At 33.0% G+C, this 14,469-nt stretch overlaps 1 protein-coding gene across 2 annotated transcripts in view; it reads right to left on the bottom strand.

Moving 5' to 3' along the window:
* Nucleotides 1–14,469, bottom strand: part of SLC12A2 (solute carrier family 12 member 2) — an 86,062-nt gene that overhangs the window by 39,113 nt on the left and 32,480 nt on the right. For both annotated transcript variants that reach the window (XM_081054519.1, XM_081054520.1), the window contains exons 5-10: nucleotides 12,981–13,120; nucleotides 11,276–11,386; nucleotides 9,498–9,606; nucleotides 4,575–4,702; nucleotides 4,379–4,463; nucleotides 1,536–1,687 (exon numbers count right to left, since the gene is read on the bottom strand). In XM_081054519.1, the coding sequence (XP_080910645.1) occupies nucleotides 1,536–1,687; nucleotides 4,379–4,463; nucleotides 4,575–4,702; nucleotides 9,498–9,606; nucleotides 11,276–11,386; nucleotides 12,981–13,120 (725 nt within the window). The remainder of the gene's footprint in view (nucleotides 1–1,535; nucleotides 1,688–4,378; nucleotides 4,464–4,574; nucleotides 4,703–9,497; nucleotides 9,607–11,275; nucleotides 11,387–12,980; nucleotides 13,121–14,469) is intronic.

Genomic DNA, 14,469 nt, shown 5'->3' on the forward strand with positions numbered 1-14,469 from the left:
TTGTGACTAGGAAAAACAAACTTCTATTACATAATTGGGTTCAATATTTAGAACCACTGAAAGTTTACTCAATTGCTTGAAACTATACAATAGATAATAAAAATATTGCCATTAAAAATTAAAGTTACAAAATTTTGTAATATTTATGTATTCTACATAAAATTATAGTGTTCTGAAATACATCAAATCCTCAACTATTCTATTTATTGTGTTGACACAATACCAGAAAAACACTAGGAAGCAAAATTTTTATTTTTCACTTTCAATTAGTAGAACCATCTATTCGTGCTCGCTTCGGCAGCACATATACTAAAATAGAACCATCTATTCTATAAATTTACTGCAGAATATTTTGTCTTATCTCCTGAATCTATACCTTTGTGGTCTTTTCCTTCTAGCATCCTAGAACTTATCAAGCAATTTTCAAAATTATCCTCCAAATTTTAGTGATTCCTTCTCCCCTTACATGATCCTTCCTCAGTTTCTAAAAACCCATAAATTTTATAAAAATTTCATTTCACTTTCAATATCTTATAAAGGTAATAATAAAAAGCAGAAGCACTGATAGTCTCCAAATACTTGAGATTACTAATCTTTACATAGTTCATATGTTTTAAAAGTTCACAAACTTTCAAGCGTCCGTAAAAACTTTAATTCTGTTGTTAAATGGTGGTTTGGCACAGCATGACTATGTGGTCCACATCTAATTAAATAACACTATTGATACTGATCAATACTTTTTAAAAAGGGTATTTATATAAAGCAATTATGTAGAAACCTCTACCTAGAAAACTGAACTTATTTCAATTAGTGTGGATTTAAATTGTTCAAAATAAAAATAAAATACTTAGGTATGAACCTAACAAAATATGTATTGGACTTGTATTCTAAAAACTATACAATACTGATAAAAGAAATCAAACATCCAAAAAAAAAATGGAGCAACATACTGTGTTTGGAATACTCAACACAATAAACATGTCAATTCTCCCCAAATTGACACACATGTTCAATGCAGTTCCTATCAAAGTAAGACTTTTTGTAGATAAACGTAAGATCATTTTAAAACTTACATGGAAAGACTAAAACAATTTTGAAAAAGGATAAAATGGGAAAAATCAATCTGCCTGACTTCAAGATGTATATAACTACATCAATGTATGGTATTGGTGGAGGGATAGACACAAAAATCAATGGAATAGAGAATCCAGAAATAGACCCAACAAATACGACCATGTGTGAGATGCTTCCAATGCTTCCTGGGTTTCTGAAAGAGTGTACTAAATCTATTATACTCTATTATAAAAGTGTTATCTTCGGGGACCCTTTTGCTCTTCTTAACTAGCTTCAGACTTTACCGTTCCAAATTTTTGTTTGCCCAATCAATTATCTACAGTCTTTAAAAAAGATCTAAGTATAAAGTAATAACAGTCCTCCTTTCTAAGTTATTGCTGTACTCTGAATGGTCAGATTTGATAACGGTCTGACCTCTAGATAAATACAGAATACCTATATAATACAAATCTGATGCTCACCTGGAAGTTGTTCATTAGGCCATAGGAACAAGGACTGCTTTCACAATAAGAAAAGTCAAAGTTTAATTTGCAGGCTGCAGAAGTACAGTTTGTTAGCTCTGTTACAATAGTGTCATTAATGTTCCCGGTGGCATCCCGAACAACACAAGATCCTGAAGGCCAAATGACAATAGGAACAAATAATATAGCTAACGTTTATATTCATTTCAAAATCACATATACACCATAAAGAAATTATGACACTGACTGCATATATACTTGCTTATAATAGCATACACTGCATTTACAGTTAAGATAGCTGTACGTGGAACAGACTTTGGAAAACATCATGGTCCCCAATATTTAAGGAATGAAATGGAATCTTATAAAGAGTATTTATATATATCCTTAATAAGCTTGTAAATATAGTTGTGGAAAATGGTATATTAGCAAAACTACTTTCTGGCCTATTTGGTTAAGATGGCCTTAAGGAAATATCAAAACATTGTGTTGAAAGTTCAAATGGCAGAAATGTTATCCTACCCTCCAAATATTTTATATTTGAAATCTGCCCAAGATCAGAGTTCAGGTACTATTTTCTGTGAGAAAAAAACATTTTGAACAGTAATGAATTATAATTCTATTTAAACCTTTTCTCAAATAAGTGTACCCTAATAACAATATATGATTTATCTGAGATTTGCTTAAAAATAACCCCTGGGGCAGAGTGAATGGATATAGATGAAATAAGATTAACCATTATTGGTAATTCTTGAAAGCTTTTTTGAAGCTGGGTGAAGGTTGTTATATTAGGCTCATTAGAAAACACTCTTTGGTTTTGTGCAAAATTAAAAATTTCCATAAACATTAAAAAAGTTTTCTTGCAGAAAACACCTCATTATTTGGAATAACATGATGTACAAGTAATAGTATTTAGCACCCCTTAGACTTCATATATTTTTACTTTTGAAGCACTTTAACACTACTGTCTCATCACACATGAGGTAAAAATTATAGCCGTGACAGCAAAAACTGAATACATGGAAATTAAATTTGAATGGGAGAATATTTTAATGACTAGATCAACTACATATGATTCTTCATTATTTCTTCATCTAATCAGAGCAGTGTTTGCAAAACCACGTTTCTTTAAAGGTACTTCTGAAACCATTGCAGGGGTGAGGGGAGAACCAAGCCCTATCTAATCCTAAAGTAGTTATGCTTTTATGTGCTTCGTATTTCAAAAAATGTTTGATGGTGGGGAGGCTCCATTGCTTTGAACCAGTTATACAACCATTAGTATAGAGACAATCTTTACTGGTTCAGCTACTGAATATTGGGGAGAAAGGGCTACTCCTATTGCTCCAAGGCATAGTGTGGACAGAATAAAATGAGTATGAGGGCCAGCAGTGTTACAGGGTCAAATAAAAACAGAAAACATTTATGTGCTCTAATAAATTATTTTCCAATTTGAAACATAAACAGTTATATCAGTTATATTCTTTAAAACTAAATTTTCTTTAGCTAGCTTATGTATGATAAACACAAGCATGCTAGGAACTTTTAAGGGAACACAAAAATATTTCAGTAAGATTATATACAGTATAATTCATTTGTTCAAAATGAATTTCTGGGATTTATAGATGGATTGTAAGGCTACATGAAATCCAATTCCTTTCTTAAATTTTTATTTAGCCCAGCACAATAATGATTATTAGCATTTCTAAGTCTTTGTTTAATGAAATTTCAAAATGACATTGATGCAAATTAGAGGCAGAGTTTGCAAAAACAGTTCTGTCATTACCTCCAAACAAATCATGGAATATATGACAAAAATGAAATTTTCTTACAGAAACCTTATATTCTGCAGTCTATGAATTTGGAGTTTGTGATTCTTTAAATTGGTATTAAACTAAAATTTCTCTTACAGTATGTTTAAGACACTTAACTGTAAAACTGGACTTTTAGAGTTCAGACATTAAAAACAATGCTTACATTTCAAGAATATGTGCTTTCTGGGTAAAGTACACAATTTCATGAAAGTGTAATAAACCTGAGACAATTTACCTAATTACTGCATACAAATTATATATAAATTAATAGTTATTAAATTTTTTCTGGACTAAAGTGTTTCAGTTAAAGAAACTTATAAATAGACTTTTAAGACTTTATTAAAAAAACAAATCAAAACCCACTTTTCCATGAAACCAATTCTTTAAAGCAAGCACCAGTTATCTTTGGTAGCTTTGATTCCCTCATCTATAAAACAGGAATTTAAAGATTGGGTTACCACTTAAGTCCATTCAAGTTCTAAAATGCTATGATTCCATAAACGTAATAAAATGGTTTAAAACAATTTTCATTTAACTTACTAAGCAGTAAGATTTTTCATTCAATGTATTAATAGTATGTGCTGTTCATCAAAATCAGTTTTTAAGGTAAAAAATGCCAGGCACTGCTTGAAACAATCTTCATATAATAAGATTACCATAGATAAAATTATTCAAAAATTTGTAAAGATCAGAGAGTAAAATGCATATGAATTTTACATATGAATTAAAATTTTCTATAAATACACTCAGTGAAATTTAAGAATTTGCAGGTAAGATTTTACTTAATTTTTAAAATTTATTATAATTAATAAAAATCCTGGAGGAGCAATAGAACATTTGATGGTTTAGATAATATCTATAAAGCCACTACTAGTTAACTTAAAACAGTTTTTTAATTAAAATATGCAACTCCATGTCTTTTTATTGAAGTATTTCTGAATTTAAAAGTTAGAAATATGTTACAAAATATCTATTTATAGTATGCACATCATGAAATTTCTGAAACACAAAAAGAAATGTAAAACTATTTACCTACAGATACTGCAATTCCTACGTAAACCACTGTAGTAATTAAAATGGCTAAGAGTGTTCCTTTGGGTATGGCTGACTGAGGATCCTAGAAGACAAGAAGATTTTTTGTAAGTCTTATCTTTAAAAATAAATATATATACATTTAAAAATATAATCAGTACAGTATTTTTTAATATATAATCAATACAGTACTTACTGCAAGATCACCTGAGATATTTGCTCCAGCCAGAATACCAGTTGCAGCAGGAAAAAAGATGGCAAAGACAGAAAAAAAAGTCTCTTCCTCTCGAAAATCTGGTCCAAAGTTCTCATTAAATATTTCAGCTGTAGAGAACAAAATTTTTTTGGCAATTAGTGAACAGCAAGTTAGACCATAATAATTAGGTCAAGAGTTAAGTGGTGTGTATGATTCCTGACTTTTCTACAAAGTAGCTGGTAAACTCTTGAATATGTCTTAGTTCAACTATTGATATTACTCTTTTCTTGTATGAGGGAACACTTTCCAAGCAAAATGATTTGACCTGGTCATGCACTACTATTTTGTATACCTTAATAATTAAGTTTCAAGCACCTCTAACTTGATTGTTGTCACTAGCCCGAATGTAAATCAAAGCATGGATAAACCCCTCAATCTGAGAGGTCAAGGAAACAAAAAAGGAGTTAGGAAAATAAAAGGATCATACTAATTGAACCTTTTTTTTGTCTTCCATCCAACTTATATACTAACTATATGTACACCTTTGTCTGTTTCGTAGTGGTGACCTGTCTGATTTTTGAAGTTATTCATCAGGCATCCAGATTATTTTCGTTAAGGCAAATTACGTAAAGCTCCTTTCCATTTCAACAGTAATGAAAGCTGCAACTAGTCCTACTGTTTCCATCTATTCTGATAGGTGCTAACAATAAAACAACCAATTAATTGTCCTTTATCCATCCATCTATCCATTCATTCAGTATTTGATTATCTACAATGTGTCAGGTCCTGTACTGGAGCCACTGAGTATCACAAGGTGCTACTCACCTTGTGATAGGGATATAATAGTAAGAGATATAACAGCAAGAAGATGGACATGGTTCCTACCTTTATGGGACTTAAGAGTCTCAATGGGGAACTAACAAAATAAGAAAAGAAACAGATCATTTACAAATAGCAATAAATGTACTGATGGAAACAGGGTGTTGTGGTAAAGAATAAAAGAGAATCTAATTCAATGTAGTTACAGAGCTAAAGAGCTATAGCTGAAGAGCTATAACGAAGGAGATAATACTTAAACAGAGACTTTACTGAGCCAAGAATTAGCCAAACAGGAAAAAGATTACATCAGAATAAGAAACAACATTTATCAAGGCCCAGAGGGAGGAAAAAGTTTAACTCTCTTGAGGAATTAAACAGAATGTAAAGGTCTCATGGTAAGGGGGAGAACGAAATGAGATTGGAAAGATCAATGGGGATGAGAGTATGCAAAATTTTAAAGTTTAGATTTTATCCTAAATATAATGGAAGCCCAGACAGGCTTAGAAACATGCAAATAACGTGATATGATTAAGGCTTTTGTGGATCCTGTGTGCATAATGGACTGAAGGCATCAACATATGAAGCAGGGAGACCATGGAGGTTACTGCTGTGGTTCAACCTAGTGAGGAGAGAATAATGTACTGATTAGAGAAAGATTAGACGGGGCAGATCAGAAACTCTGAGATCCTGGTTTCTTCTACGTACTGAGATGGAAAAGTCTAAGAAGGATTAGGTAGGAGAGACATCAAATAAGCAGTTATATATATATATATATATACCGGGGGGTGCCAAAAAATGTATACACATTTTAAGTGATGTTAACACTTTAGTCAATGTTGCTCAAGCAGTAGTTTGCAGTAATCAGAAGTGTCTGGACGCTGATGGTAACCACTATGAGCAACTCTTATAATCGCAGAAGTCAAACATGACTTGTATTCATCTTTTGTTATAGGCATATATTAATACAGTTTTTTCCTTTCTTAAAATGTGTATACATTTTTTGGCACCCTTTGTATATATACACATTATGTGGAGTTTAAAGGAGAGATCCAGGAATAGAAATATGTCTCTTGACAGCATTTGGAACAATGAGAATAGACATCACCAAAGGAAAGAATATAATTAGAAGGCCCAGGACCAGACTGTGCAACTCTGACATTTAAAAGACAGAAAGAAGAGAAGGAATAACAGGAATAATAGACACAATGACCAGTGTGACATCAACTAAAACAAGAAAAGTACTTCAAGCAGAATGGGAAAACTAAATATAATGTTGCTGCACACGCAATCTAGCACCATGTGGCTGTGACCTTGCCAGACAGAAGCCAGAAAAGGGTTAAGAATGAAGAAATAAAACCATCTGGTACAAGTATGATGGCGAAAAGGCTACACAGGTCTGAAAGTACACCGCCCAGATGCCTTATCAATTACAAAGAAGAAAATGGCAACCATACAGTAAAAAAAAACCTCTCAGGTACCCTTTTGACCAAGTCATCAAAATTAAAACCATCAGTGATGGGAAAAAGTGACATCATGTGAGTCTCCTAATATGATGCACTGAGGAGGACACACCATTCATGTAGCGTTTCTGGCAAAAAGGAATAATCTGAATCTATGGAAATAACTCAGACAAACCCAACTCTGGGGACTTGTTCTTGAAAAATGTCAATATCACAAAAAAAGGCTAAGGAGCTGTTTCAGATTCAAGGAGATTGAAGATTATGTAAAAGATTTTTATAGGGACAATTGGAAAAATTTGTATATATGAACCATATGTTAGATATTAGCATTGTGCCACAGTTAAACTTCCTGAATTGTCCTTTTCCTTAGTAGATACGTGCTTAAATACAATGTTTAGAGGTCAGAAGTCATGACTTCTGCAACTTCTCTCAAAAGGTTTAGCAATTTTAGTAATAATTAGATATATGTGAGTGATAAAACAAATGTGGCAAAACAAAAGAATATAAAAGCATTTATCATTGGTGAATCTAGGTGAAGGGTGTAAGGAATTTAGTGTATTAACTTTTCGAGTTTTCTATAAGTGAAATTATTTTGAAATAAAGAGTAAGTGAGAGGTATGGATTTGAGAAATCTATGAAAGGGAACTGGAAAATGAGATGGTAACTAGAGGAGAATAAAAGAAAACGGCATTTTCAAGGGTGGGATTAACAGAGCAACTTCATAAACTTATATATAGGTGAGAGTTTTGATGCAAGGAGTAAAATCAATTATTAAAGGATAAATGCCTTTGAGAAAGTAAATGTGATCGAGAACACAGCAGAAGCACTGGTCTTTGGTGAAAGAGAAATACTTCTCATATCAAAAATAAAAAAATAAAAAAAGAGGAAAAATGAATACCCCTATTACTTGAACTGACAAGTTTATTAATATTAACCTGTTTACTACTGACTCTGCCTTAGAATAAAGAATGAGAGGAGAGCCAAGCAGTATCAACTACCAAAACAAGTCACATTCCAAAGTATATTTAGGTTTATTTACCTCAGATTGAGATAAGCCTACATGTGCTACTTACATACAATATAAATTATTACTATACTAGCTAACTATGTAATACTTTTATAAGTTGCCCAGGATCTGAAAAAAAAGGAAACGAAAAATATGGCCTAGCAGGTATTTGTAGATATTTTTAAATCAATAAAGTCATAAACAGAAATATATAGTATTAGTAATATTTTAGAAGTAATCATCCACTGTAATTTTTAATATTTATTTTACAAATAGAAGTGACAAAAATCAAAATTTTAAAAACACATATTTTAAAAATTGAGGTAAAAAAAATCATTTATGATTAGAAGAAATGTCACAAATATAATTTATGGGAGCACAAAATATAGAAAATTATCTACCTAACTGATGCTACTAATTTTCACTTCTGGCATGCCTAGTAGACATCTCTTCCTCCAACCCAGGAAATCAGGAATTTAAAGCCCGGACAGTTTAGAAATAGGCATGAGCACTAGTAGTCAGAATAGACATCTATCAACCCAGGACCTACAGGCACAATAGCCAGATGTGGGTAAAGGTGTAAGTACCTTGAAACAATTCATAGAAAATTGCCCAGCCAGCTAAATCAGGGTCGGATACGGGCTAAACCAGAGCTACTCACCTATGATCCGAAGACTGTATGTTGTCACCATCAGCAACAAGATTAAGGAGCTTACAGTAGAATATAAATCAAATAGGCCTATAGGCTCTATAGTTTAGTTCAGTGGATATTTTTCCTGTAAGATTTTTTAAAGGAAGTAGTACATTGATTTACATTCTGTATCTTTACGAGTAGCTCTGGGCTAAACAACTCAGGAGATCTAAACTAGGCCTTTTCTTCTAGGGCTTCAAATCAAGGAGTTTTTATCAACTAAAGACAGACAGACCTGTCACTCCAAGTGATAAGCCCCGATAAGCTATTGCAACTATTCTTTCCTATTTTCATTTTATTTTGTGGAGCAAAGTCACAGTTACTCAAATAAGTGGGGAGAGGATGCAGCGGGTGACAAATGGGAAGTAGAAGAGAAGAAACAGATATATCCTTTCAGAAATAATAAATAACAAGTAAATTTCACCAGTAGTGACAATTAGATGCAGAATGAAAGGATTACAGAAGATGAAAACTGTAAGAAATTCTCACACAATTAATAAGGCAAATTGTAAAAAAACTTAAACTGCAATTACACAGAAACTAGTATTTCTAGTTACTTTCACAGTCTCAGGTATTTTTATACTGTTGTGATGCAATACAACTAAAAGAATGAAGAAGCACAGTCAGAACAAAAATTACCTTTCATATACAAATTCCCCAAATTACTAAAGAACTAAAGCACCTTTTCTGGGGGGCACTGATTTTTTTTTTTTTTTTGACATTCTATTATCTTTTGTTGCTAATAATGAAAAGGAAAGACATAAATAAAACTGATTTTTTAATCCAATTGTAACATACATAAAGGAGACAAAACTAAATTCAATTGTCAATCAGTGTGAGTCACTGTACCAAACTCAATTACATTGTATCTAAAACATACTAAATTTATTTACTAATAGAATGGTATATAATATGCACCTTTAAAATAGTCTATCTTTTTTACTTACGTTTATAACTAAAGAAACCTTTGGGCTTCTTGCTCTCCAATGGGATAAATGTTCCTATGATGAAATCAGCAATGGCGAGTAGCAGAATCACCAAAAGAACAATCTGAGCCTGGAATTTTTAAACATTAAAAATCAAAATCAATCTCTTATATTTATACATTGATTCAGTTCCACTAGATTATATTTTCCATGGGGGAAAAGATTTATCTTGTTTCCTCAGTGCCTCAATTTCAAGCACAACATAGGTGCTCAATAAATTTGTTAAATTAATGACTAATCTTTAAAGAACTATCATAAAATGTTCAAAACAATGAAAAATGGATAGCAAAAGTAGGATCATGCCATATATTTCTGAAATGAACCAACAATGTGCATATCCTCCCACAAATCATAAAGCATTATAAATTCCAAAATACTGCAGGCTTTTCATTCTGTATCATTTTTTCCCGTTCCCTCCACCATACAGTACAATCTTGACATGGGGAACATACTTACTACAAAAACAAGTTTTATATCAAGTCCAAACACAATATTGAATGTCTGACAGTAATAGGAAAAAAAGAAATAGAAAGAAGACAACATCGAGGAGGGGAATTCAAGTAATAGCAATGGAACTGGAAAAAAGCAACAATCTATGAGAACTACCATCTCTCCTCTTCTACTCTTTTTGTTTTCTTGGCACATAATTGGCATTAGTTTCAGGTGTACAACATAATGATTTGATATTTGTATATATTGTGAAATGATCACCACAACAAGCCTAGTTAACATCTATCACTTACCTATAATTGGAAGTTTATACCATTTGACCCCTTCACCCATTTTGCCCACCCCCTGCTTCTCCTCCTCCACTCTTAACCTCCCAATAAGACTGACTGAGCAATTACCCATGAAAAACTGTGTTATCTGTGGGAATAAGAACAACTTATATGCTAATCATGTCCCAGGTAGTATGAAATTCTAGTCTTTTCGTAAAGTCAATTTGTTAAATGCTTAAGTAAATGATTTAATTTTATACTAATGACTTAAGTAACCATGGAAAAATTATTCTTTCAGACTTTCCTAATTTTCGGTCTGGTAAATGTTATCATAGCTCATACAGAACACAAATGTCAGATTTTGTACAATCTATCAAAGTAAACACAAGAAACCAGGAAGGGACTTTTGAGTTCTCAGCAGCACCTTGTAGATATGCATTACTCAGGAAACCGTGCTGTGACACTTTCTCTCAAAGATACAGAAATATGTTTGAGTGCTCCACCTACATGTTAACATACGACTTCAGCAATTTCCCCCCAAAACAGTGGGACTGACTTTGGTTGTCATGATTTCTAAGATTTCAATAGCAGGAAGCAAGATTAGCTTCTCTTATCCCTAATGAATTAACTTATTCATTAACTTATTCATTAACTTATTGTCCCATGTTTATTTTTGAAACTGATCTCTTAAATAAATCACAAAGCCAGCAGTTTCATTTGGACTACCTAATACTGATCTGAGCCTTTCTATATAACATAAATCAAGAATAGAGGATGGAAGGGGAGGTAGGAAGTCAAAAATTTAGAAAGTACTGTGTTTAACTGGATTCTAGACTGGTGGCTGTCTCCAAATATTCCCCATCTTGTCAATCAGAAAATAACCTTATGCATAATTTTTTCTGAAAATGGCCATTTAGGAACCTTCAAAATCTAACAATATTACTGTACTTTATAGCATTCCTAAAAGCTCTAAAAGTTCATATATTGAAGATTTACAGATATTCCGATATCATTACTTACTTTTGCTTCCCACTCCATTCCAGCCACTGAGATACCTAAAAGGATCACCACTGTAATGGCTCCAATAATTCGGATATCATTGAGTTCATCTATCATAAGTAAGGAATGTTCCTAGAAAAAGAGAATTATAAATGTAAATGGCAATACTAGTTATTTTAGATAACGTCTTTAATTATTTTGAAACATTTTAGAGAAAGCACCGCATGACATGTGGAAGTTGAATAAATGCTTATTTAACAAATGAATACGAAGACCTAAGGAAAAGGAATGAATAACTATTTACTATTGAGGTGTCATTCAAGAATCTGCTGACATCAAAAATATGATCAAATGAATAATTCTATATTTAGTGCAGACACAATAAATCAAAAAGGAAAATTGCTAACAAGCAAATAAAAATCATGACCGAATAGTACTAATAGTTAGAATTTTCTTAAGTTACATAGCAGAAATATATTTTGTATTTGTTGTGATTAGTGAACTCATGCTTTAAATGGTCTTTAGTTTGCATAAAGAAGAGATCAATACACTTTCATGCAGTTGTCCAAAATACACTGTTCCCATTCTATGAGCAAAAGTATTTGTGGTTTAATATCAATGAAATTGAAAACATATACTAAATGATGAAAAAATATAAACTTTTGATAATTAGTTGCTTACTTATAGCCCTTCCTTTCTCCACCTTTTGGCCTATACAGATGAGATCAATGCCAACATTAAGTGTCGTTTTCAAAGAAGAGTTACAACTTAACTTAACATGAACTGTGTCAGCCGAGGACGCTTAATCCTATTTTACTTCTACTACTTTACACACATCCTAATAACTCTTTTCAAACAAGTTCTCTTCTAAACTCCAGAGCTATGTTATCGACTACTTTCTGGCCAGCTCCACTTGGATATTCCTCTGGTTCCTCAAATTAGACATCCAGAACTAAACCGTTCTGTGCTCTCTTATCTCAAGTGAATGGCATTACCTTCCATCTAAATCTCCAACTCAGAAATCTGTGTATAAATTTGAAGTCCTTCTTTCTCTTTTAATTTCTCACATCCCATTGATCAAGTCCACTTATTCCACATTTTTCAAACCTCTTCAATTCACCCAGACCTCTACAGCCCCACCCGTCACTGTTGTAATGTAAGCCCCATCCCCTCTCCTGGAATGTTCCTAGAAAAAGAGAATTATAAATTCTCCTTCGGTTGTGATCCCTCAAACCCATTCTCTATACGGTGGTCAGAAATTTCTTTAGGTCTCAAATCTGATCATGCCATGGTCTCCAACTCCAATCAAGTAAGACCTAAATTTAATAGCTAACAAGACCCTTCCTGACTTGATTCTTTCTCCTCTCTCTAGTCTCAAACCTCTTGTCCCTTTGTGCTCCAGTCATACAGAAATATTTAGTTTTTGTTTTTTTAAACATATCACACTCCATCCCTTCCAGGCCTTTGTTTCCCGTTCTTCCCTGTCCCCCTCAACCACAGCCCACTCTCCTTGACACACCTCTTCTACCCTTTGTGTTGCTAAGGCCTCCCACAGTTACCCACTTCTGACAGCCTGTGATGATTTTCTCTTTGTCTATTTCACACACCAAACTTCTTGAAGGACGAATTTTGTGTGCATCACTGTTTTTAGCATCTAACATGGTGAGTGGTACAAAGCCCACAAAAAAGATTTGGGAAACAAATGACTAGAGGAGAGGTGAATTACCTTAAGCAACTCCACCACAGTTTCTGCAAATCCAACCACATACATAGCAACTGCAACAGCGTTGGCAAAAGCGAAGATGAGGCCAATCGCACCACCAAACTCTGGCCCTAGGCTTCTAGATATCAAGTAATATGCTCCTCCTAAAGGAAAAACACAAGTACTAAAGTTAGGATGTTAAGTGTCCTCCGCCATCATGTGGGTGGGCCTCATTCAATCAGATGAAGGCCTGAACAGAAGACAGACCTCCCTAGAGCAAGAGGGAATTCTGTGGCAGATGCCCTGCAGCCTCCATAATCATGGGAATCAATTCCTTCAAACAAATCTTTACACACACACACACACACACACACACACACACACACACACACACACACCCCTCTATTGGTTCTGTTTTTTTGTAGAACGTTAATATAGACATGTTATATGGTAAACATACCAAAATCCCTACTTCCGTATACTAGCAACAATTAAGAAACTGAAATTTTAAAAAGTAACCTACAATAGCACTCAAAAACAAGAAACATTTAAGTCTAAATCTAAAATATATTTGCAAGATCTGTGTACTGTGTACTGACTTAAACTTAAAACAACAAAAAAAGTTAACTAAATAGATATACCATGTTTATGAAATGGAAGACATAGTCAAGATATTTATTCTCTCCAAATTGATTGATCTCCAGATTCAACCCAATTCTAATCAAAACTTCAGCAGGCTATTTCCCAGAAACGGACAAGGTGATTCTAAAATTCATATGAAAAGGCAAAAGAACTAGAATAGCCAAAACAATTTTGAAAAAGAACAAAGTTGGTAAACTGACACTACCCATTTTAAAGAATTTCTATAAAACTACAGTACCAACATAGTATGGTATTACATTCAGGATACATCTACAGATAATGGGCCAGTACAGAGTCCAGAAATAAACCACACACGTAGGGCCAATTAATTTTTTTCTCTAGCTTTATTGATGTTCAGTTGACAAGTAACATTGTGTAAGTTTAAGATGCATGCTATGACAATTTGATACACCTATACATTATAAAATGCTGGCAAAATAAGGTTAACAAATCCTTCACCTCACACTATTACCTTTTTGTTGTTATGGTAAAAACATTTAAGATCTACTCCTTAACAGCTTTCAAGTATACACTCAGTATTGTTAACTACAGTCTCCATGCTATACATTAGATCTCCAGAACTTACTCTTCTTATAAATGGAAGTTTGTATTCTTTAACCAACATCTCATCATTTCTTTCATCCCCCGGCCACTTTTCTACTCTGTTTCTATGTGTTTAGCTTTTTAAAATTCTACATAAGCGACATTACACAGTATTTGTCTTTCTCTGACTTATTTCACTTAGCATAATACCTTCAAGTTTCATCCATGTTGTTGCAAATGGCAAGATCTTTTTAAAGTTGAATAATATTCCTCTGTGTGTGTGTACACAGACATATATATATCACATTTTCTTCATCCAATCATCCAT

Source organism: Rhinolophus hipposideros (genome assembly GCF_964194185.1).
Source record: "Rhinolophus hipposideros genome assembly, chromosome: 7".
NCBI classification, from domain to species: domain Eukaryota; kingdom Metazoa; phylum Chordata; class Mammalia; order Chiroptera; family Rhinolophidae; genus Rhinolophus; species Rhinolophus hipposideros.